This window comes from Mus pahari, chromosome 1, assembly GCF_900095145.1.
Source record: "Mus pahari chromosome 1, PAHARI_EIJ_v1.1, whole genome shotgun sequence".
NCBI lineage: Eukaryota > Metazoa > Chordata > Mammalia > Rodentia > Muridae > Mus > Mus pahari.
In genome coordinates this window covers 117652702-117673845 of record NC_034590.1, presented here as the reverse complement: position 1 = coordinate 117673845, position 21144 = coordinate 117652702, and the positions used below count along the sequence as shown (strand labels likewise).

The 21144-nt window shown below is 55.3% G+C and overlaps 1 protein-coding gene across 3 annotated transcripts in view; it reads right to left on the bottom strand.

Moving 5' to 3' along the window:
* Window positions 1–6978: 6978 nt before the first annotated feature.
* Window positions 6979–21144, bottom strand: part of Atg2a (autophagy related 2A) — a 20525-nt gene continuing 6359 nt past the window's right edge. Inside the window, exons 9-40 of one of the 3 annotated variants that reach the window (XM_029542411.1) lie at window positions 20644–20881; window positions 20410–20557; window positions 20233–20325; window positions 19588–19743; window positions 19249–19492; window positions 19003–19099; window positions 18754–18916; window positions 18071–18213; window positions 17859–17974; window positions 17599–17756; window positions 17085–17235; window positions 16780–16973; window positions 16591–16671; window positions 16234–16340; window positions 16051–16143; window positions 15203–15273; window positions 14931–15007; window positions 14334–14504; window positions 14067–14196; window positions 13778–13986; window positions 13229–13437; window positions 12868–13003; window positions 11786–11989; window positions 11551–11652; window positions 11387–11468; window positions 11175–11307; window positions 11008–11080; window positions 10810–10892; window positions 10452–10573; window positions 9232–9386; window positions 7757–7909; window positions 6979–7679 (exon numbers count right to left, since the gene is read on the bottom strand). In XM_029542411.1, coding sequence (XP_029398271.1) covers window positions 7443–7679; window positions 7757–7909; window positions 9232–9386; window positions 10452–10573; window positions 10810–10892; window positions 11008–11080; window positions 11175–11307; window positions 11387–11468; window positions 11551–11652; window positions 11786–11989; window positions 12868–13003; window positions 13229–13437; window positions 13778–13986; window positions 14067–14196; window positions 14334–14504; window positions 14931–15007; window positions 15203–15273; window positions 16051–16143; window positions 16234–16340; window positions 16591–16671; window positions 16780–16973; window positions 17085–17235; window positions 17599–17756; window positions 17859–17974; window positions 18071–18213; window positions 18754–18916; window positions 19003–19099; window positions 19249–19492; window positions 19588–19743; window positions 20233–20325; window positions 20410–20557; window positions 20644–20881 — 4529 coding nt within the window. In that variant the 3' untranslated portion in view covers window positions 6979–7442. The remainder of the gene's footprint in view (window positions 7680–7756; window positions 7910–9231; window positions 9387–10451; window positions 10574–10809; window positions 10893–11007; window positions 11081–11174; window positions 11308–11386; window positions 11469–11550; window positions 11653–11785; window positions 11990–12867; window positions 13004–13228; window positions 13438–13777; window positions 13987–14066; window positions 14197–14333; window positions 14505–14930; window positions 15008–15202; window positions 15274–16050; window positions 16144–16233; window positions 16341–16590; window positions 16672–16779; window positions 16974–17084; window positions 17236–17598; window positions 17757–17858; window positions 17975–18070; window positions 18214–18753; window positions 18917–19002; window positions 19100–19248; window positions 19493–19587; window positions 19744–20232; window positions 20326–20409; window positions 20558–20643; window positions 20882–21144) is intronic. The other 2 variants (XM_029542418.1, XM_021210018.2) reach the window with 2 other exon arrangements.

Here is a 21144-nt window from a genome sequence, read left to right as displayed (position 1 = left end):
TCTGTAACAAGATCTGACGCCCTCTTCTGGAGTGTCTGAAGACAGCTACAGTGTACTTACATATAATAAATAAATAAATAAATAAATAAATAAATAATACTGGACTGGAGAGATGGCTCAGTGGTTAAGAGCATTGACTGCTCTTCCAGAGGTCCTGAGTTCAATTCCCAGCACCCACATGGTGACTCACAACCATCTGTAATGGCATCTGATGCCCTCTTCTGGTGTGTCTGAGGACAGCTGCAATGTACAGCATACAGCTACAGCATACATAAGATAAATTAATAATAATAATAATAATAATTAGCACCAAGGTATTAAAAAAAAAACAGAAAGCTCATGGTTCCAGATTAAAAGACAAGAGGTAGGGAACTAAGGAGGGAACGCAAGCATGCCCTAGCTGGCCAGGGCACTTGGTGACTTCTAGAAGCTGACTGTGAATTGAGAACAGGGTTGCATCAGTGGGGCGGACCTACATTTGGCAACTTTGTGGTTGTGTAAGGGTATATTTTCTTAGGAGATACATGTTGAAAATTTTCATGGTGAAGGGTCATGACCTGTATGCTGGTCTCTAGTAGTTCAGGAAAATTCTGTGTGTGAGAGAGGGGAAGCAGATGTTATCCTAGAACGCCAGCTGCCCACAAATCCAAATAAAGGGTCCATGGTTGTTGATTGTTCTGTTCTTGCAACATTTCCGAAGGTTTCACAATTTTCAAAAAGAAAAACAAAGTGGCCTGAACCCAGGTATACCCTCCCCCCCCCACACACACACAATGGAGACTGAATTCTGTATCCCCATTGCTCCCAGCCCTAAGAACAGGTGCTAAGTCCATTTATACTGAAGATGTAAAAAAACAATTATGTTTTCATTCATATAACCGAATACTGTCCAGTAGTGAAAGAATAAATTAAGGTTCCAGAAACTTCAGAGGAACTTGGCCATCCCCAACCACGCCACTCCCTGTATATTAACAGTGGCGACCCAGTATGTGGCTATTACACGAGGACCCATTTTCAAACCCACTCAGTGGATGACAAGATTGTGGCTGGGTGTAGCTCAGAGGAGAGACCCTGGGGAGATGCTGCCCTTGGCTTAGGAAAGGGCAGGACATGGGTCGTCTTGGGGCACGGAACAAGAGGTGTCATGGGCGCCCTCTTGTGGTGAATCTAGGGAGTAAGCCTTGCAGAAGGGCAAGCTACCTCCTCAGGGAGCTGCCGGGTCCGGTGGATTTCTCCCATTTCTGTATGTAAATGCTCCTGGCCAACTGCCACCCTTCGCTGCAGTAAAAGCTGAACTCAAATTTTATCTCTCAGGGATCCTTCTTGGTCACATTCGTCCAGCTCAGACTCCTTTCTCTACTGACCAGTTCTTTGCTGTGGGATTGTGAATCAGGAGGTTCCTGGGATGCTCCCATAGCATAGCGGTTCTATGTGTGTGCCATGCTGACGGTGGTTGGGAAGACAGCCAAGGGCACCTAAGGATCTTCTGTCCCCAGGCACTCTGCCAACTCCTCATAATGTCCCTCTCAAGAGTCTATTCACACAAGTGGTGAGTCCTCCAATAAACATTAAAGACTTCCTGCGTTAGTCTCTGAGACTACAGGGAACACAGCCAGTGACTGTCCCTCCCAGGGGTCCACAGGTTGTAAAGGAAATAGACAGTGGTGATGGGGTGTGACAGGGTCACTAACAGGCCACCTACACCAGGGAATTGGATGGAGCAAGTGACTCAAGCTAGTTTCCAGGGACACAGGCACGTATCCTGGAGGCAGTGAGGTATCTGAGAGGAGAACGGGGGGAGCCAGCAAGGAATGATGTCCATAGGTCCAGGGTCTGCTGCAGAAAGACCACAAGTCCACAGGGGTCAAGACACTGGGCCAGAGAAAGTTGGGTATGCTCTGAGTTGAGACATTTTCCTGAACATTAAAGGCTGTTAGGAGGTTGGTAGAGACAGATGGAGGGAACCCTGGCCAGGGGCAGCCTGCCATCCCCTGCCATGCTAAGCTACAACTTGGGATGGAGTAAGCTCTGGGCCCCAGAGTGTCAGACTACGGCGTCCATCTGTCCAGCCAGGGCATCTCCAGTACCTACCACACTGGTAGGTGTGGAAACGGCTTTGCAAAATGAGTAAGCTGAGTTCTTTGCTCTTCAGGGGCTGAGACCAGGCAAGGATAAGATACACATTCAGACAAGGGAGGTGGGAGAAGCAGATTCTGAGGAGAATTCAGGATTCCCTGATCTGCATCTTAGCTGTAGTGAATAGGAAGCCAGGGGTGGAGATAGCTGAAGTAGCAGGATCGAAGACACTCAGGAATGGAAACCGTGAGAGAAAGTTGGGACCTTAGTCACCCGTGTTGTTGCACATGTCCTTAGGGAAGGTCCTGTGTGACTTTGGCCAAAGGCAAGAGGGTGGCTTCAAGTTCCAAGCCAGCCTGGGTTATAGAGTGAGAGAGACCGTGTCTCAAAAATATACAAAAAAGGGAGACTGGCAAGATGGTTAGTATGTAAGAGAACTTGCTGCTCTTCACGAGGAAGCACCTGTGCCAAGGGTCCCGACCATCTGTGACACCAACCTGAGGGTATCTGGCCTTATCTTCTGCCTTCTGTGGGTGCCTGCATACGAGACACGTGACTGCACGCACACCCACAAACCTTTTTAATACATTTATCTTAAATTCTATTTACTTTGTGTGTGCAGCATGTGTGTGGAAGTCAGAGGATACACTATGGGAGAGTCTCTTCCCACTGCGTGGGTGCCAGGGATTGAACTCAGGTCTTTAGATTTGACAGTGTCTTCTACCAAGCCATCTTGCTGGCCCCCATATCTTTTTAAAAAAGACAAAATGGTACTTGGTGTACACCTTAAATGCCAGCACTTGGGAGGCAGAGGCAGGTGGATTTCTGTGAATTAAAGGCCAGCCTGGTCTACAGAGTGAGTTCCAGGACAGCCAGGGCTACACAGAGAAACCCTGTCTCAAAACACACAAACAAGATAAAATGGATAATAAAGTTGACATTTCACTGGGCTATACAAGACCACCAAGAAAATATTCAAAAAGAAAACATTTTTAGTAGCAGGAACCAGTTTTTCAAATAGACATTTCCTCAAGCCCCACTGTTAAGAAAGGGACTTACAGATACAGCGAGATAGCTTGTAATCCTAGCACTCCAGAGGAGAAGGCAGGTGGATCTCCAAGGTCTACACAGTGAATTCCAGCCAGTCTGGTCTACACACTGAGGCCCTGTCTCAGAAACAGTGAAATAAAAAGGGTAGGAGTGATCTGACACTGCGGTGCGTGTGGCCCTGCACTCTCAGATGCTTCTCCATTAGCCTTGGCTGGACCCAGGGAGCCTGAAGTTCCAGGCCTCTCAGAAGTGAGACTTGCAAAAGAAAGGAACAGTTGGAGTGTGCCCAGCCTGGGCCCTAAAGTCCCCTGCCATTGGCAGTGCGAGATGGAATCTCAGAATGTTTGCAAAATATAATTGGTGCATCTATGGGCTTGGGGCCGAGCTCATGGGTGGTAAGAGGATGGACACACAGCACAGATTAACTGTGTGCAGCACGGGACCCAGGGGATGCGGTGCTTAGGGGGCGCCTGGGAGCAAGCCAGAGGCCCTGGGAGCCCCCGTGGCACTTGGAATCAACCACTTTTAAGAAAAACCTTAGGCTGGGAGCTTGGTGATGGTGGTGCACACCTTTAAGCCCAGTGCTTGGGAAGCAGAGGCAGGTGGAGTTTGAGGCTGGCCGACCTGGTCTACATAGTGAGTTCCAGGATGGCTAGATCTACATAGACCCTGTCTCAAGACCAAACCAAAACAAAGCCCAAGAAGAATCATAGGCTGGAAATGTGGGTTAGTGGGCAGGCATGGGGCACGTTCACAATCGTAGCATTTAGGAGGCATGGGCAAGAGGTTCAAATTTCCCAGTCACCCTACACTACACACAGTTTGAGGCCAGCCTGGGCTACATAAAACCCTGTCTCTGAAACAGAAAAGCTGCTTCTCGGTTGAGAACCAGCATGTTAAGTACCACCCATAGCACTTCAGGAACAAGCTTGGGCTGCGCCTGGAAGGAAATGAAGTGTTCTTGGTGCCATGCACAACGGTCCAAGCCTGCAGACCTATGCGCTATGCAGGCAGAGACAGGTTCAAGGCTAGCCCGGACCACACAGCAAGTTCCTGCCAGCAATCAAAGAAGAGCCAGGCAAAGAAGCTGGGAAGAGAACACACAGGCGTCCTGTAGGGCAATCAGGCAGGGTTCCACAACTGGAAGCAGGAAGGAGGGAGTGTGAGGAAGGTGGAGGGACCTTGACTTTGATACCCTCCCTCACCCTGACTCCCACCCTGCTCCTTCGAATCATGATGGCTGGCATTGAGGTGAACATACCTGTGACCTATGGAATTGGCAGCCAGAGGAGAGATGAGCACTGGCTGTCAATTCATAGGTCAGAGCCCTGTGCACGCCATCTTGGCAGCCTGCTGACAGCTCACCATTCTTCACCTTCCCAAGTCTAAAGACCGCTGTGTAGCTTCCTCCTGGCATGCTGGGTGGCTGTGGCTCCTCTTCCTCTGCAGGCACCAGCCTCCACCCCAGATAACAGCAGCCCCACTGGAACCAGTGGGCACTTCCACATGGAGTTGCTGTTACAGAGGGTGGGAGCCACGGGGGTCAGAGCACAGGTACGGGCACCTCCCCTCTGGCAGGATCCTGGGAAGAGCCCCGCAGCTGCCCACTCATGCCCGCAGGCCTCTCGGCTCCAAGTCCACACTTTTTATTGAGGCTTCTTATCATTCATCCGAGGCCCACACCTGGCACCCCATAGGATGCCAACCTTCTTCCTGAGCGAAGTCCAGGCCCAAGCCCAGAGCCTCCTCATCAGACTGGGAGTGGCTCTGATTTACAACTCTTCCGCAGCCCTCGGACACCCACACCCGGACACCCACACCCTATATTCCAAGTTCCCTTCTTGTTTCCTCCTTCCCTTCTAAACAAAGCCGAGGCCTACGTTCAGGCCCACCCTCCTGGCTGCAGCCATGGGGCAGAGGGACAGCAAAAGGCAACTGGATTGTAATCTTGCCTGAGGGTGGCCCTACCCAGGAAGCTAGAGACAAGAGAAGACTGAAGGATCAGAAGGGATGAGTGGAAGAGGGAAATGAGGTTGAGAAGGAAAAGGACAGATGGGAAGCTAGAGAGGTAATGGAAAGAGGGGGGTGGGCAGGGACTCTCAGGGGTAGAGGGCTCTGGGCTTAAGCATCAGCACAGGAAAAAAAAAAAAAAAGGGAAGCCGTGAGAGCGGGGTGCTGCTATCCGAGCAGGCTCAGTGAGCACCCAGAGCAGGACCATCAGTGACCAGCACCTAGAATTCAGAACCTCAATAGTCTAAGCCAGCAAGGGCCTTGGAGCTGTGTGACCTCAGGCAAGTAGCTTAACCTCTCTGAAGCACTACACTCCCTACCTTTGGGAGCCATCTTGCACACTTTGCTTCCACCCATTCTGTCCCTGCTGTGACAAGGAGTTTCGAGGTGGGACCCCTTCGCTGACCCCAGTGTCTGGGAATACACCTACACTCTCATCCCTTCCACAGATTCTGGCCCAAGAGGCTTCAGTGACGGGGCCCAGTGTTTGCCCTGCCGGGACTCAGGATTCTAGAAAGAAAGGGAAGCCTCCAGCGTGTGCTTGGGTCATGCCCCTGGCACTGGTAAAGGCCCAGAGAAGCAGCGGAGCTGCCAAGGAAGGTGCCAGACTAGATCATTTCCGGTTTCCCCTCAGCCCAGTAGCCCCCTCAAGGCCCAGCCTCCCAGTCCATGAGGCCCTGGACATCCAGAAGACAGACATAGCTGCTTAGGAATTCTGTCGCCGCAGTGCAGGGAAACACCAGCCACAGACGCTGTAGCCACCTTACCCAAAGGTGGAAACCGAGGCACAGGACAGAACTTGCTCAGAAGGGCTGAAGGCTTGGCAGGAAGGCCTGGAGTAGGGAGCACTCAGCAGCCTTCAGCAGGACAGCCTGGGAGCTCTTACCTTGCACCTCACTGGCCTTCGGGGCACAAGGAGGAAGTGGGGCCACCCTGGGCCAAGCCTTTTGAGCCGTTGGCCCAGCCCTGGTGGCGTTAATGATTAGCCCACACCATCAATACTGACCCTAAGTGGGGTCCGAAGGGCAGCAGACCTGGACTGTGCCCCAGCTGGCAGGGCGGGTCCTCAGCTACCCAGTGCCACCAGACCCTGGCCACCCTGGCTTGTCTCTTCAGGCTTCGTTGGCCCTCGCTAGCCAGAGAGTCAAACTTGGCGATGGGGCACAAGGAGTTTTCTCATGCTCAATACTCAGATCTGTGATGGGGGCCAAAGAGGGGAGACCACAGCTAACTTCAGGGGTAACCAGGGATGCCAACGAGTGATCCTTCCCACAGACCCACCCACTTCCTAGCAGTGCTACCGAGGGTGGCCTGGGTGGCTGTGGCTTCCTTGGGAACAATGTATGTGGGCTGGGGTCAACAGGTGTCTTCTGGACAACACTGCATTCCCAGCATAAGACCTGGGTACCCCAAAAGCCAGAGGGCCTAGGACCCAACCTTCCATAGTGGGACCCCCCTGGACACTGCCTCGGCTGGCAGACTAACAGGTGTTGCCTTAGGTCACAATCCAGAGCTTCCCAGGACAGGCCTGGAGCCCTGATTTGCTCCAGTCTCAAGAATAAGGCTGGAGCCTGGGATCTGACAGGAATAGAACCAAGAAATGGGGTTTGATGCGGGCTCTCAGGGATCCCTCCTCTGGGGCTGCCAGGCGACCCCCGCTTCACTTGGAAGCAGTGCCAAGATGACGGGCACCAGGATAGCAGGTAGGTTGAGCCCAAAGCTGGTTTGCATCAGAAAGCTGAGGGTGAAGTGTGGCGCCTCCTGGTAGCAGGAGGTGTGTACTGCACGCAGAGGTGGGAATGGACAGATCAAGGCTTAGGCAGAATGGGACAGACTGGGGTCTCATAGGTACAGAGAGGACCTGGACGAGGTCCGGGCTGGCGGTGGGCAAGTTTATTCCACTTCATGCAGACACTGACGACCCACATGGCGTCTATCCCCCACCTCCCCGTGAGACACGGAGAGACACTTGGCTGAGTGGGGTCCATGGGTCCAAAAGCCTCCATCCACATTCTGGAACAAGGCAGCAGTGTGGGCCCAGGCAACAGAGAGGAGCCATGTCCTTTCTCCCCAGACGAAAGTGCACAGACAGGGCAGAGGCCCCGAAGCCGGGAGGCCCTACTCTCTCGGCCAGTTGGCAACAAGCAGGCTGGGCAGGTGTCCTTCACAGTGGCCATCCTTTGAGGGACCCGGTGGCCTAGCTGTGGGTCACAGCAATCAGGAAAACTGGGAGCTGGTGGCACCACTGTGGCTGGCTGGACACAGCGGGCATGTTGGGACAGTGGGTGGATCTTGGGTGCCTGCAGTCAGTCCTGGGCCTCCTCCAATCGCCACTTGAGAGCATGGTCTTTGTGCGCATCTGGAAGGATCTGGTTACGCATGCCCCCTAGCACATTGGATGTTGCCTCTGTTGCTACGATTATTGGTTTTACGACGGTTGGGGGGAGCTGTCGGATCACACCCCCCACAGCACCTGTCAGTCCCTTCTGCTCATGGCCCCTTGATGCCACATCACAGATGGTTTGAGCTGTATCCAGGATACCCTGTGGAGATCAGAGGTCAGTGAGAGTGAGGGGTGGGCATGGGGGGCACCTGAAAGTGGGTCTAGGGTGGTCCTCACCTCTCGAACAGCATCATAAGCCTTAGCCATGCCTTCCCGGAGGTCAGCGGGTTGTTGACCTCTGCGTAGCTTCCGAGAAGAGCGCTTGTCTTGTAGGGATCGGGAGACAGGAGACGCAGGGGACAGGATGTCATATACTGTCTCAGCTGTAGCCTGAAGGACACCAGAGTTGGATGATGACAGGTGGCCTTTCCCTTGCAGGCCAGCCTGGGGACCAGACCTCTTTCAGCATCACTATTCCCTGTCCAAACTAGTCTTTGTCTCCTCCCCCTCCTCTTCCCCTCCATTACCTACCTCAGAGAACTTCCTACATTTGTTATATTCATTTCTTTTTATTTATGTGATTTTGAGTGATGCAGAGCCCCTGGAGGCCAGAAGAGGGCACTGGATCCTTTGGAGCTGGAGTTACAGCCACCCATAAAGCACTAGGAACTGAACCCCAAGTCTCTGCGAGAGCAGCATCAGCCTTAACTGCCGGGCTACCTCTCCACCTCTTCAAAGGACCTCCTTAACTTAAGGAGACATTTACAAACCCTTCCAAGGCAGGTGAGATGGCTCCCAAGGTCAAGGCATTTGCTTCGAGGTCACCTTTAATCAATCCCCAACCCTAGACACTCACATGGTACAGAGGACGGAGTCCCCAAAATTGTCTGACCTCAGATACAAGCCATGGCACACACACAAAGAATAAATAAGCGAAGAAGAAGAAGAAGAAGAAGAAGAAGAAGAAGAAGAAGAAGAAGAAGAAGAAGAGGAGGAGGAGGAGGAGGAGGAGGAGGAGGGGAGGGAGGGGAGGGGGGAGGGGAAGGGGGAAGAGGAAGAGGGGGAAGGGGAGGGGGGGAGAGGATAAGTCTTTTGGGCTTGGTGAGGGGCGGTGGTTGAAGTCACTGGAAACTTCCCTGTGGCCCCCCACCTAGGCTGGGCATGCTGACACCTGCCTGAGCTGTCAAGTTCCCCACTAGAGGGCACCCCTGTACAGTTATCAGAACAAGACTGCCTTCTGCCCATCACCCCTCTGGCCTTGCATTCTCTTCTACATCCAAATGAAGCCCCCCACCCCACCCCCCGCAGACCCCTAGAACTCTGCTCTTCCCTCTGAGGGCTGAGCTCAAAGCTCTTCTGATGCAGTGTTCCCATATACCTGCAGGCACACCCAGTCCTAACCCAGGTCTCAATCACTCCCCTGAAGACCGGGACTTTGGTAGAAGGTGGCCTCTGGGGCTCAGGAAAGTACAGAACCTGGAAGAACTAACTCGGACAGGTCTCTGCATCGGCTCCCTGTACACTCACCACTTTCAGGTAGCTGGAGCATGGGGACATGGTCGGTTCTGACGGCCCCACTGTGGGAGCCTCCATGTCATGTGGCTTTAACTGTGCCCAGCCTTTTCAAGTTTCAGCTTTCAGTGGGACTGTGGGGACAGAGTCGGGAGCCTGGGGACAAGGGTATCTATTTCCTGTTCTGGCCCTGCACTCACCTGGATGGCCTGGACCAGCCTGTTGCTCAATTCCAGAGCAGCAGAAGCTGTGGATGACCCAAAGGAGGCAGCCCCACGCTGCAGCCCCCGAATGAGGCGCCCATCTTTCCTGTACTGCTCGATGGGCAGCCACAGCAGGTCCCGGAACCCTTGGACTGGAGGACAGGGTCATCAGAGATGCCAAGCTTGCTCAACGACCCTTGCCCCTTTCCCAACCCAATTTCTTTTTCCTTCCTTCCTTCCTTCCTTCCTTCCTTCCTTCCTTCCTTCCTTCCTTCCTTCCTTCCTTCCTATTCTTGAGACAGGGTTTCTCTGTGTTACCACTCTGGCTGTCCTAGAACTCACTCTGTAAATCAAGTTTTTCTCCATCTCAGAAATCCGCCTGCCTCTGCCTCCCGTGTGCTGGGATTAAAGGCACGCACCACCAGTGCCTGGTGCCAATCCTGTTTCTTTTCCCTTAATTTTTTTTTTTTAAATAGAATCTTACTAAGTAGCTTTCCCTGGCCTAGCTTGGCCCCTATTCAGGTTGCTTTTGTGTTCTTGAAATAACAAGCAATCCTCCTGCCTGTGCTTCCCCAGTGCTTGGATTACAGGTGCATGGCACAGTATCTGGCATCCAAGCGCAATTTCAAAAGTCCTTAGGCTCGGCAGCGCAGGCCAGGAGTGCTGTCGCATGCCAGTGATGCCAGCCTGGGATCACACGCTGGATCAAAATGTAGACAGGAGTCGGGCATGGTGGCACACGCCTTTAATCCTAGCACTTGGGAGGCAGAGGCAGGCGGATTTCTGAGTTCGAGGCCAGCCTGGTCTACAGAGTGAGTTCCAGGACAGCCAGGGCTACACAGAGAAACCGNGCCAGCCTGGTCTACAGAGTGAGTTCCAGGACAGCCAGGGCTACACAGAGAAACCGTCTTAAAAAACTAAAAAAAAAAAAAAAAAAAAAAAAAAAGCCCTCAGAGTGGCTCAGCAGGTGAGGTGCTGACGCAGATCTGCTGACCTGTGGTCACTACTGAGGCTCACAGGTGTGAGGAGAGCATCTGTGAGCTGCCCTCTGACGTCTGTATTTACTCTACGGCACACACAAAGTAAATGCAATTATTTCAAAATGGGTTCAAAGTGGGAACCCCTCCCACTTTGGGGAGCTTTCTTACTTCCCTTGGTCCATCTTTGTTCTGTAAAAACCTCCCACTCAAAGCAGGGTTCTCAAGGAAGACACTCACAGAGCTGCACAACCGAGTGCATGGGGCCCACGCCTCCCAGCAGGCCAGGCAGTTGGTTCTTACGGATGTCCTGCAGCCATTCATTGAGGGCATAACACAGCACCTTGTCCACACCCAGGAGCCTAGAAGAATGCGATGGAGGAGACACAGGGCCCAGGCACAGTGTGACTAGGTTCCTCTAAGTCAAGAGTGAGCACTTTTCACCCCAGGGTCTTACCCGGTGCTGTGGAGCAACAAAAGCCTACTACAGAGGAGAAACAGAGGCCTGAGAAGAGCAAGGATTTGGCCAAGGCCTACAACCCATGAGAAATGGCAGAGGGAAGGCTGCAGACTCTCCCCAGAGGGGCTGGGAGCTCACCCATGCCGGCAGCAGAGCCTCTTGAGCTTCAGCTCTGAGCAGTTGAGCTGGGCCAGGCCGATTAGGAGTCCCATGAAAGTGCCCTGGTAGAGGGAGAACAGGGCGTGTGGTTAGGTTTTGGGACACACTGTGAGTTCTGGTCTCAAGACACTGGACCCTGAGGGCAGCTCACACAGCCTGCTTGATGGAACCACTCACCACCTGGTCCACAGTGACATGCTTGCCATGGTAATCCAGGCAGATGGGCACCTCAGATGTGAAGCGGAACTCCCTGAAGGGGAAAGAAGGGAGGGGAGACCCTCTGGTCTCTAACTGGCCACTGGCCAGGTTTTCGGACAGCATGGCCCAGCACCCCTCTACCCTACCTGAAGTAGATGGGCTGCTGGTCAGAGGAGCTGTAGCCACTTCCTGGAGCTTCCGGTGGGCTGCTGGCTGTCTCTGTGTCCTCAGACTGCCCTTCCTGGGGGCTGCCGGGCTGGCTGTAGGTCTCTCGGGGAGCTGCAGGAACAGAGGTCACAGATCAAGGGGATGCGGGGCAGCTGGGATCTAGACTCCCCTCCCTGGCCTGGTCTCTCACCCTCACACGTGTCCCCTGGGACCATGGGGTTGATGCTGGCTGCCAGGCTGCTGAAAAAGTCCTTGAGGAAGAAGAGGGCGTCCTGTAGGGAGAGCGCTGGCTTAGACACAGGCCTGGCAGTGGGGAGGGCTCCGGCTGGCCTCCGCCTTGGCCAATCTACTCACCTGGTCCACATTAAGCCTCAGAGGCATCATGGAGACTCGCAGACAGCACTCCGGCCCTCCGACGCTGCTGGTGGGAGCCACGTGCAGCGCCTTGATGGTAAGCTAAGGGCGGAGGATAAACTGGGTGTCTGCTGGGCCTTGGGAGCCCCACTGCTGCTGCCATCGACCCTGTCCTCCACACACACCTTCAGGGGGCTATGGGAAGGAGGCTGCCTACACCCAGGTGCACTCTTACCATGTTGGAGTGTGTGCGCCGGGGCAGCCGCTCACTCGTGTGCAAATGAAGGAACTTGTTGATCTTGGAGGTGGCCAGCCGGTCTCGGATCTCTAGCTCTTGAACAATGAGCACCTGGCGGGACAGTGGCCGCTCATCCCCCTCCTGGCCCAGGCCCCCAGCTATGGCCGACTCTTCTGGGTACACTTCATGTTGGAAGCTCACCTGGGGGTGGATGAGGCCTGAGTTGGGAACCAGGCCCAAGAGGGACAGGGAGGTCTGGCTGAGGTCCTTTCCTTCCCAGAGAACCTTCCTGTCCCATCCCTAAGGGTGGGAAATGCTTGGGGCACTGACACAGCTCAACCTATTGCCACCAGTCTAGCCGTACTGAACTTGGCCTGCCCCAACCCACCCAAGCCTCCCACAACCAATGCTCCCCCGAAAGTGCAGAGGCCCTGAAAGTGAGGCTCCGCAGCCCCTTCCACACCTCACAGTCTCTAAACGCCTTCTGTCTGCCCAGGATGGCCCCAGCCTCTCTAAGCCGTGCTCCATACCCACAGGAGGACATGCTCTGTGCTCTGTCCCACAGGGGCTGTGACTTGGAATGGCCCCAGCCTCTCTTAGCCGTGCTCCATACCCACAGGAGGACATGCTCTGTGCTCTGTCCCACAGGGGCTGTGACTTGTTCACCATGTAACTGGCTTCCACCCTGCAGGCCCCCACCTGTTTCATCAAGCTTCTTTCTGAATGCTTCTGACTCCTACCTCCTAGGATGTGGTATCTTGAGCCCTCCCTACTACAACAGCCTCGCATGTTCTGTCATCTGTCTCCGAGCCTCCTCGGCTGCAGAGCCATTGCTCCAAGAAAAACCCCTTTTGTGCTCAAACCCTTTGATAAGCCTCCCTTCTTACTCACATGTGACACAGCACAGAGCCTGTGGCTCCTGCTAGCCAATCCCTCTGGAATCATCATCATCATCATCATCATCATCATCATCATCATCCGGAATCTGCCCTCACCATCCCCTATCGCCTGGTACTAGCTGAAGTGCTCTCTCTCCCCCCAAAGCCTCACTTGTGTTCACCCCCAGCTCAGCCACTCACTTTGCTGAGCTGGATCTCCATGAGGACCTGGTGTTGCCGTCCAATGCCACCCTGGGTACGCCAGGAGTTCTGGGGACGGTTGGGACCAGAGGAGCGGGAAGGTGAGACCCTGGGGCCTGTGAGGCCTACTCTTGCTCTGTGAAAAAGACACAGGGGAAAAGAAAAGAAAAAAAACAAAGAAAAAAAAAAAACAGAAAAAAAAAAAAAAAAAAAGACACAGGGGAAAAGCTGACTGAGGAAACACCTGCTATCCACAGCCTTCTAGCACTCAGGGTCAGGGTGGGTGACAATGAGACCTGAGGTCATAACTAGGCTATGCCCGGGTCCCAATCCCACCAGCTGCTACCTACATGCCTCTAACCTGTAAGTGGGGTGAAGGCCAAAGTCTCTACCCCCATAGAGGTGCCAGATGAAGGAGACCTCCCGTAGTACCACACGGCTGCTGGGCACTGGGAAGTGGGCAGGCGCACGCAGCAGGTCAGTGCTTCCCAGGGGCTGGGAGAAGTGACCATCATGCACGATGATAGGGCCTGGATGCAGCTGTGTCACAATGGGCTCTCCGTCTCGGGGCTATCGGAAAAGAGCCAAGCAAAGACACGTGACAACATGCTCAGCCCAGCACCTGCCTTTATGCCCCCCACCCCCACTACCAGCCCAGTGCCCTTGTCTGAGTGGTCCTCCTGCTCAGACTGAGGAGTCTCTTGCTGGGCCTGTCACCTGGAGCTTCAGTGAGCTTGGGCACTGACTGCACTGCACAGCCCTCCCTTCTGCTAACTGGCCCCTCCTCCTCTTTCCTCCTGTCTCTGTGTAACATACTGTGTCTCCTCCTCTGGACTGTTCCATCTGTTCCTTCAAGTCAAGAGCCAAGGCTGCTTCTCCTACCCACAAGCTCCCATCCCAACACACACACCGCAATGCCTAGGCCAGGGGCGTCAAGGATGCAGAACTCATCACTGTCCAGGGTGTCTCCATCCCCCTCCTCTTCGTTTTCATGTTCCTTTGCCTTAGAACCCAAAGTGTGAGAAGAGGCCCCAGGAGGAGACAAAGGGGCCTGGGCCCCACTCCGTTCACCTGGGAACAGATAGACGGAGACGGGAGAGGCCTGAGGAAGTGGGCCACCTATGGGAGACAGAGGCCAGTGTGAGATGTGGCTGAGGGGACCTGCTTGGACCTGCTACCCCTAGGGCACCCTCACTGACCCGAGGACTGGGCCAGCTCCCGCAGGCCGCGCCGTTCAGTGTCCAGAAGGGCATCAGTCAGGTCTCCTTGGTTGATGAGGGCTGTCTCCACGGGTAGGCATGAGGGCAGGGAGGCAGGGCTCTCTGAAAGCTGGGGCAGGGAAGGGAAGGGGCAGGACTGAGCACCGGAGGGAGGGGTAGCTCCAGGGCTCCTCTAATCCAGGCCTTGGGTGTGTGTAAAGAGAGGGGCCTGGCCGAGCTCTGGTAGCCTGTGTGGCCAGGCCTCACCTGTACCTTCTGGCCGGCGATCTCCGTAGGGCTGGGGGGCCGAGGTGGGGGGTGTAGGTCGCCTGAGCTTGTCAGGTACTGGAGCAGGTTGACCAGCAGGGCGCAGGAGTCAGCACAGCTGTGCACGTGCACCACGTTGTTGGAGCAGCGCAGCTCGAACAGTGGCTGGCTCTGTGGGCGGTGGGCATGGCACTGGCACAGGAGCCCCCACAAACCAGGTTCCCCTTCCCACAGGGCATCTCAACTCTGTCTCCCACATGGACGGAGGGAGAGCAAGGGGATATTCCCTTGTCTGGTCAGCTGAGGCAGTACCTCACCACCCAAATATGTAGACATTCCAGACTAATGAATGGAGTACCGCTCATCCACCCATCCCTGCCCCACTGTCGCCCTGTGATGCAGGAACTGTTAACTCATCACAAAGATGAGAGAACCTGGGTCTCCCTGGGCCACCTCTGTCCTGCCTGCAGGTTGCCCTCAGTAGGTTGGAAGGACACTCAAGAGAGGGACATGGCTCTCTCCCGGAGGAACCCAGCAGGCAAGGGCAAGCACGGTGACAGCCACGATCCTCCCGACTCCTGGTGGCCTCACACTTACCAGTCTGCCCTCGGTGCTGCCCTTCCAGGTTTTGATGACAAGTTCCAGGAGGTCAATGTCCAGGACACATACATAATCTGAGGCAGAGAACAGAAGCAAGGTCCTCACGGTCTCCGTCCACCCTGCCCCTGCCCTACCCATTACCAGGGGAAGAATTCACGGTGTCTCGTATAGCTGTGTGGATGTGCGCACGCACATGCGTGTATGTGTAGCTGAGAGCAGGCCTGCATGATACCCTCAGTGTGGGGGAGCCCGACCCAGGCCCTGCCCACCTCGCCGCAGATCCAGGTTCTCCACCTCACACTTGTCAGACAGGTACAGAGCGGAGTCATCAAGGATGAACCTGGTGGGGAACAGGGCTGAGAAGGGCCCGGGAGCCACTGCAGGCGGCAGCTCAGTGGTAGCTGAGCAAAGGGGTACAAGGGGTCCTGGAGGTGATTGGCAGGGAGGTCCAATGCCTAAGATGCTGCAGTACTGAGACCTTGTCGGCCTCAGCACAGGGGGCACGGGGGACAGGGGGCATGAGGGACAGGGGGCACAGGGGACACGGGACACTACTCTCTCTCTCGGGGCTTAAAGATGCTCAAAACATTCTAATTCTCTTATTGAACGTGTACTTCTCAGTGCATGAGGTACCCTTTCCCATTCCCCTACAGCATGATCTCTCTGTTTATACATCCACCCATCTAGTCCTAGGGACCGAACACAGGGCCTTGTCCTCATCAGGTACATGGTCTACCCTGAGCTACTTCTCTTCCTACTTCTTGAAACAGTCTTACTAAATTGTCCAGGCAGGATTCTCTAGCTTCTGCTGGAACCACATAACCACTCGACCAGCTTTTACAATTATGATCACAGTAGACATAGCTCCCTCCTTCCTACCCAGTGCCGTGTGGAGCTGAACCCCATGCCGGGCTGTATCTAGTTAAGCACTGTGTTCTAGCTTCTGGTCCTTTTGTATGCTTTGTGGGACTCCCAGGGTGAGGTCACAAGACTGATTTGGGGTGGAAGTGGAGACAGCTCACATTCCTGAGGACATGAGAACATGGGGTCCTGGCTAGACAGGCAGCAGAAGTCAGCTGGGAGTGGGATGGACCAGGCCTAGGGCCAGCCTGCATACCTCAGCAGGAAGGTGGACGTGTCCATGACAATGTTGCTGGAGAGAGTGAAGGTCTCCGCAGTGACCAAGACGCGCACGGGGAGGTAGAGGGGCCTGAGGGGCAGACTTGGGCTGGAGCAGGCTTCTTACCTGTAAGGCTGGCCCCCTGGCCCCGCCTCCCTGGCCCCGCCCGCCACCTGGTACCTGTAGTCCACAGCACAGGAGAAGAGGTGTGTATGCAGAATAGTGATGACTGTTGGGGGCAGGTAGCCCAGCACAGGATCATCCAGTACATCCAAGAAGTCCAGGAGCTGCACGGGCCGAAGGGAGGAGTGTGGGGAGGGGACAGAGTGACCTCCTCTAATACCTTCCTGTTCAGACCCTGTCCCAGCCGGCACCCCACCTGTTGCCAGCCAGCTGTCACCACAGCCCTTATCAGGAGCTCTGGCCAAGGGCAGCCCTAGTCCAGCCCATATTTTCGCCTCAGCCCAGGTTTCACCTGTTTGCCCAAATCAGTTTGCAGTTCCAGGGCAATGTGACTTCCCAGGTGCCTTTGCTCACCTGGGAGTGCCAGCTCTGTTCAGGTGGGGCCATGTAGTGGCGTAGAGTGGCTTTGTGCAGCCGTATAGTCACCAAAAATTCCTGGGGAGGGAAGTACAGTTAGGCAGGAGGGTGGGAGGCCAGCTCCAGTGTGCAGAGGTGGAAATGGCCTAAGTCACACATGTGGGTGAGCAGCCGAGGAGCCTGTACCTTGACATTCTTGTGGGGGTCCAGGTGGATGCGGACAGCTGCGGACAGCATGGGGGGACCCTGGCCCTTGCGGCCCAAGGTTCCTCGCTCAGTCACCCCTTCCTCTGATGGGTAGATGGTTGGAGCTAGCTGAGCGGGGGGAGCAAAGCTGGGCACTTCCAAGTGGGTTGGCAGCAGGTAGTCTTCAATGGCCGCTGAGGAGAAGTCCTGTGAGCCCGGCTGAGCCTGCTGGCCACCCCTCTTCCAGCACACCGCCTTCCTGAACCCCCTGCCTGGCTCGATGCATGTTTCGGTGGCCCCCATACCTCGATGGTAGAGTTTTGCCTTTTCAGCTTCCAGGCAGAAGTAGCCGAGCCCTGGTTGGCCACAGTACTGGGCCACGCTGAAGATGGTGCCCTGCTCCACATCTAGTACCAGCTCCCCATGAGTGCCATCCAGCCGCTTCCCAGTCTCATCCTGCAGATGTGCACATGCTCAGTTTCACCGCTGCATCCAGCATCCCTGACACCTGGCATCCCGGCCTGAGGCGGCCTCAGCTCCTTTCAGATAACACTGGAGGTCTGCACCGTGTGCTTCTTACTGAAGGGGAAGGACCCAGCTGCAACGGGAGCCCTTGTGCTTTACAGAGAAAGGCCTGGGAAGTGGCCGATAGCTATGGGGGTTGATGGGCAGTGAGTCGGGAGGCAGGCTGTGGCAGTGGGTGCTGCTGGCCCTTTAAGCTTTCTGCTCCCCTGGTTCCTAAGTTGAAGCTGGCAGGCTTGTGTGGCTCTACAAGGGGAACTCTGGAGTTGGAAGCTCACCCACTCTGGGCTGCCTCACCTTAGCCTCACAGAACGCAGTGATCCGACCCTTCAGCACTGTCACCAGTGTGGAGAAGGTACTCTGGGAGTGACGATGGGAAGGTTCTGGGGCAGGAGTCTGGGGGACACCTGATGCCATCGAGAAGAACTGGGTGTCTTCGTCATCCGAATCAGAGTCTGAGTGAATAGGTGGCTGGTTGGGAAGGAGATGTGGAGGGAAGGCCCCGCCCCGCCAGACCTGTACTCCCCCTTCCCGTCCAGCCAGTGTACTTCTCATACCTAGCTTGAAGGCAGACTTGCACATCTTGAACCCTAAAGAGCCAGGTGGCCGAGCAGCAATGTTGGATGTGGGAAGCAGGTCTGCAGGCTCCCACATGAGCAGGTCGTTGTTGATCCTGACAGGAGAGCAGCAACAGCAGAGGTCAGAGGACAGCACCTCCAGCCAGGCCTGGCCCAGCCCAGCCTGGCCCGGCCCAGCCCCATGTCTCCACCTGTTGTAGATGCTTTCGTAGATCTCCTTGCTGGGCAGGAAGATGTGGGCACTGGGCATGATGACATCCAGAGCACAGCGGGACAGCGCCAGTGTCCGGCTCTGGAATGTCCTCATCTCCTCGGGGTCTCCAGGGATCACCATCTAGACAGGTGACAAAGGTCAGTCTCGGTCGGTTTCTGGCTTCAGAATTGAAGATTTTGGCATCCATGCATCCACCCATCCATCAGTCTTTATCTCTCTCTCCCAGGGTGGGTTATATTTATCTGGGACAGAGTACCCAAGAATCCCCTCCCTATCCTAAAGACTTCATGAATGTGAATCTCTGTAATCTTCACAATAGCCTTCAAGACAGCAATTTCAGGAGGAAACACACAAGCCACAAGGGGGTGAAGCATGTCTAGGGCCCCAGGTGTCCTGCCCCACATCCCTGCACCCTTCAACTTGAGGAGGATCCTGAGACTCAGGTATACCACTGTGTTAGGTGCTGACGTGGCCAGGATCTGATCTTGGTACTGAAGGGCCTATTCTCGGGTACTTCCCTCCCTACCCCTGGGCAGGGATGGATGCTTCAGAGTCCCTTGGTACCCAGAATAGACGATTCTCCTCTCGGCTGCGGGCCCCTTGCCACAGCCCAGTCCCTTAAATGGTGCCCACAGTGGGAAAGTCGGGGGGGGGGCTTACCTCCTCAGTCTCGTACATGGTCCGCTTGGAGGAGAAGGGCGAGGGCGAGGGCTGCTGGAGCTCACACGGACTCTCGGTGGACAGCTCCAGATCCTGGCCTTTCTCAGAGGCTGTCGTCTCCCACTGTGTGCCACTGGACTGGGGGTTCAGGGTCACCACTACCCTGCCAGGACACAGGCCTATTGGTGCCCTGCCACCAACACCAAAAGATCTCCCCTCTCCAGCCTCCCCTTCCAGCACTCCACTTACTGAGGTAGAAAGTACTTGGCCTCAGTGCTCCTGGGATCCAGAGCTTTGGAGACCCGCAGGCAGGGGACTGGTGGCTTCTCTCCATCTTCGTAAATTCCTGGAGGGGACAGAAAGGACAGGGTCTCATGGCTGCCTCTTTCCTTTTCCTCACCATTGTTCCCCCAGAGTCACATCCATGTCCTTGGGATAAAATGGTCTTTTCACCTGTCCTGGGGCCCACCCCAGCTGTTCCCTAGACAAGATTACCTTGCAGGTCTGAGCAAGTAAGTTCCAGGCGGGTAGGAGCTGGGGGGCCAGGCCCACTGTTGAGTTCTGAGCGGAACTGGGGCTCACTTAGCTCCAGTCGCAGCTGCTCAGGCCGCACAGCCTGGCCAGCCCAGGGGTCCCGGTCAGGCCTTAGGTCTGGGATGGGGAAGCGTAGCCTCAGGGTGGCCCGGGGTGCTGAGAGACGAAACACTGTCTGCTGCTCAGTGGCCTGTGGGGGCTCTGTCTGTGAAAGGGCTGGGGATCAGAGCTGCCACAGGGGACTGACAGAGCTTAAGTGCCCACTTGCCACCCCAGCACAGAACCAGCAGGGCATCTCACTAGTAGGCCAGCAGGTGGCTCAGAGGGTGTGGTGACTTGACGGAACAAGGCAGCAAGGCGGTCCAGGGACCCCAGCTCCACATCAGATTGGAAGTCAGCCAGGTCCAGGGACAGTTCTGAGTGACAATGGCAGGCAGTGGAGCGCCGGGACCGGTTCTAGTTAGGGGTAATGTGAATAGGTCAGCAAGGGTGAGCAGGGACAGGGGAGGAAGCAGCTTCCATAAACCAAAGTTACTAGGCTTCCCATGGTGGGAAGGAGCTGGGTCAGGAGCCACATCAGGGACCACAGCGCCACTGCCCCAGCTCCTTTATTACTTCTTATTTTGATACAGGAATTCATTAGATTGACTTAGGTTGACTGGCCTTGAACTCAGCTCTGTAGCTCAGGCAGGCCTTCAACTTGTCTTCTTGCCTTAGCTTCTCAAACGCTGGGCCTACGAGGCCTATGCTACCACACTCACATTATGCTGGTGCATACAACAAAAGCCACCGACACTTGGCTTTGTCAGCCTTAGTGGCTCAACAGAGGCAGGGAAAGGGAAAGCAGGCCACAATCATAGCAAGGTCGAAATGGGGACAGGCCTGCCAGAGCCCCTGGAGGGAGGGAGACGCAGCCTGGCCATGGCAGCCAGCACTCTGGCTCACCTTGAGCACCCGGCGAAGGGTCTGTGTGTGGCGCAGATGGGCACAGGGTCGGGCTGAAGCTTCGGAGCCAGAGTGACTGGGGAAGCTCAGGATCTGCAAGGGAAACCCAAGGCCAACAAGGTCTAGCTGGCCCCGACACCCACCGGAACCCCAGGCCCACCCTTCCTCTGCCCTCACCTCCGTGTACTCTGGCTCTGCGGCAGCCCTGGGCCATAGGCACTCCAGCATCTCCAGCTGTCCAAAGTGCACTTCGGTGCTGCTTGCCCTCCTGCTGTTGCCGCCTGCACGCAGCTCCCAAGACAGCTGCACAGCTGTGCCTGTTAACCTGTGGGCAAGAACACAAGCTTCAGGGGGTGGGTCTTGGGCTTTGGGTATTCCTTGTAAGTACCCAGCTCGGGCTGTGGTGCGTACCGGACGTGGCTACAAGGGCAGGCCCTCTGGAAGCGTGGCCGGAGGTGGGAGAAGTCCCGGGAGCCAAATGGCCCATCTTTGGCAGCATCGAACTCAGCAAAAAAGTGGGTGGGGAGGTCAGGTGGTCCTGAAGATGGGGAAGCTGTCTGAAGCAAGGTCAAGCTCACGCCGCCCAAGGTCATCTTCACCAGCGAGTCAGGGCGTGTGGTGTCCAGAAGGGGAGTTGGGGCCATCTTGCCTGAGGGAACAAGGCTTCAATAGGGGCTCCTTGGTATCTTAGTACAGTCACAGTTGGACACTGAGCAGGAGTTGAAGACACCCTGGCTAGGCTGAGCACAGTAGCGCACGCCTTTAATCCCAGCACTTGGGAGGCAGAGGCAGGCGGATTTCTGAGTTCCAGGACAGCCTGGTCTACAAAGTGAGTTCCAGGACAGCCAGGGCTATACAGAGAAACCCTGTCTCAAAAAAACAAAAAACAAAAAAACCCAATAAAGTGTGGGT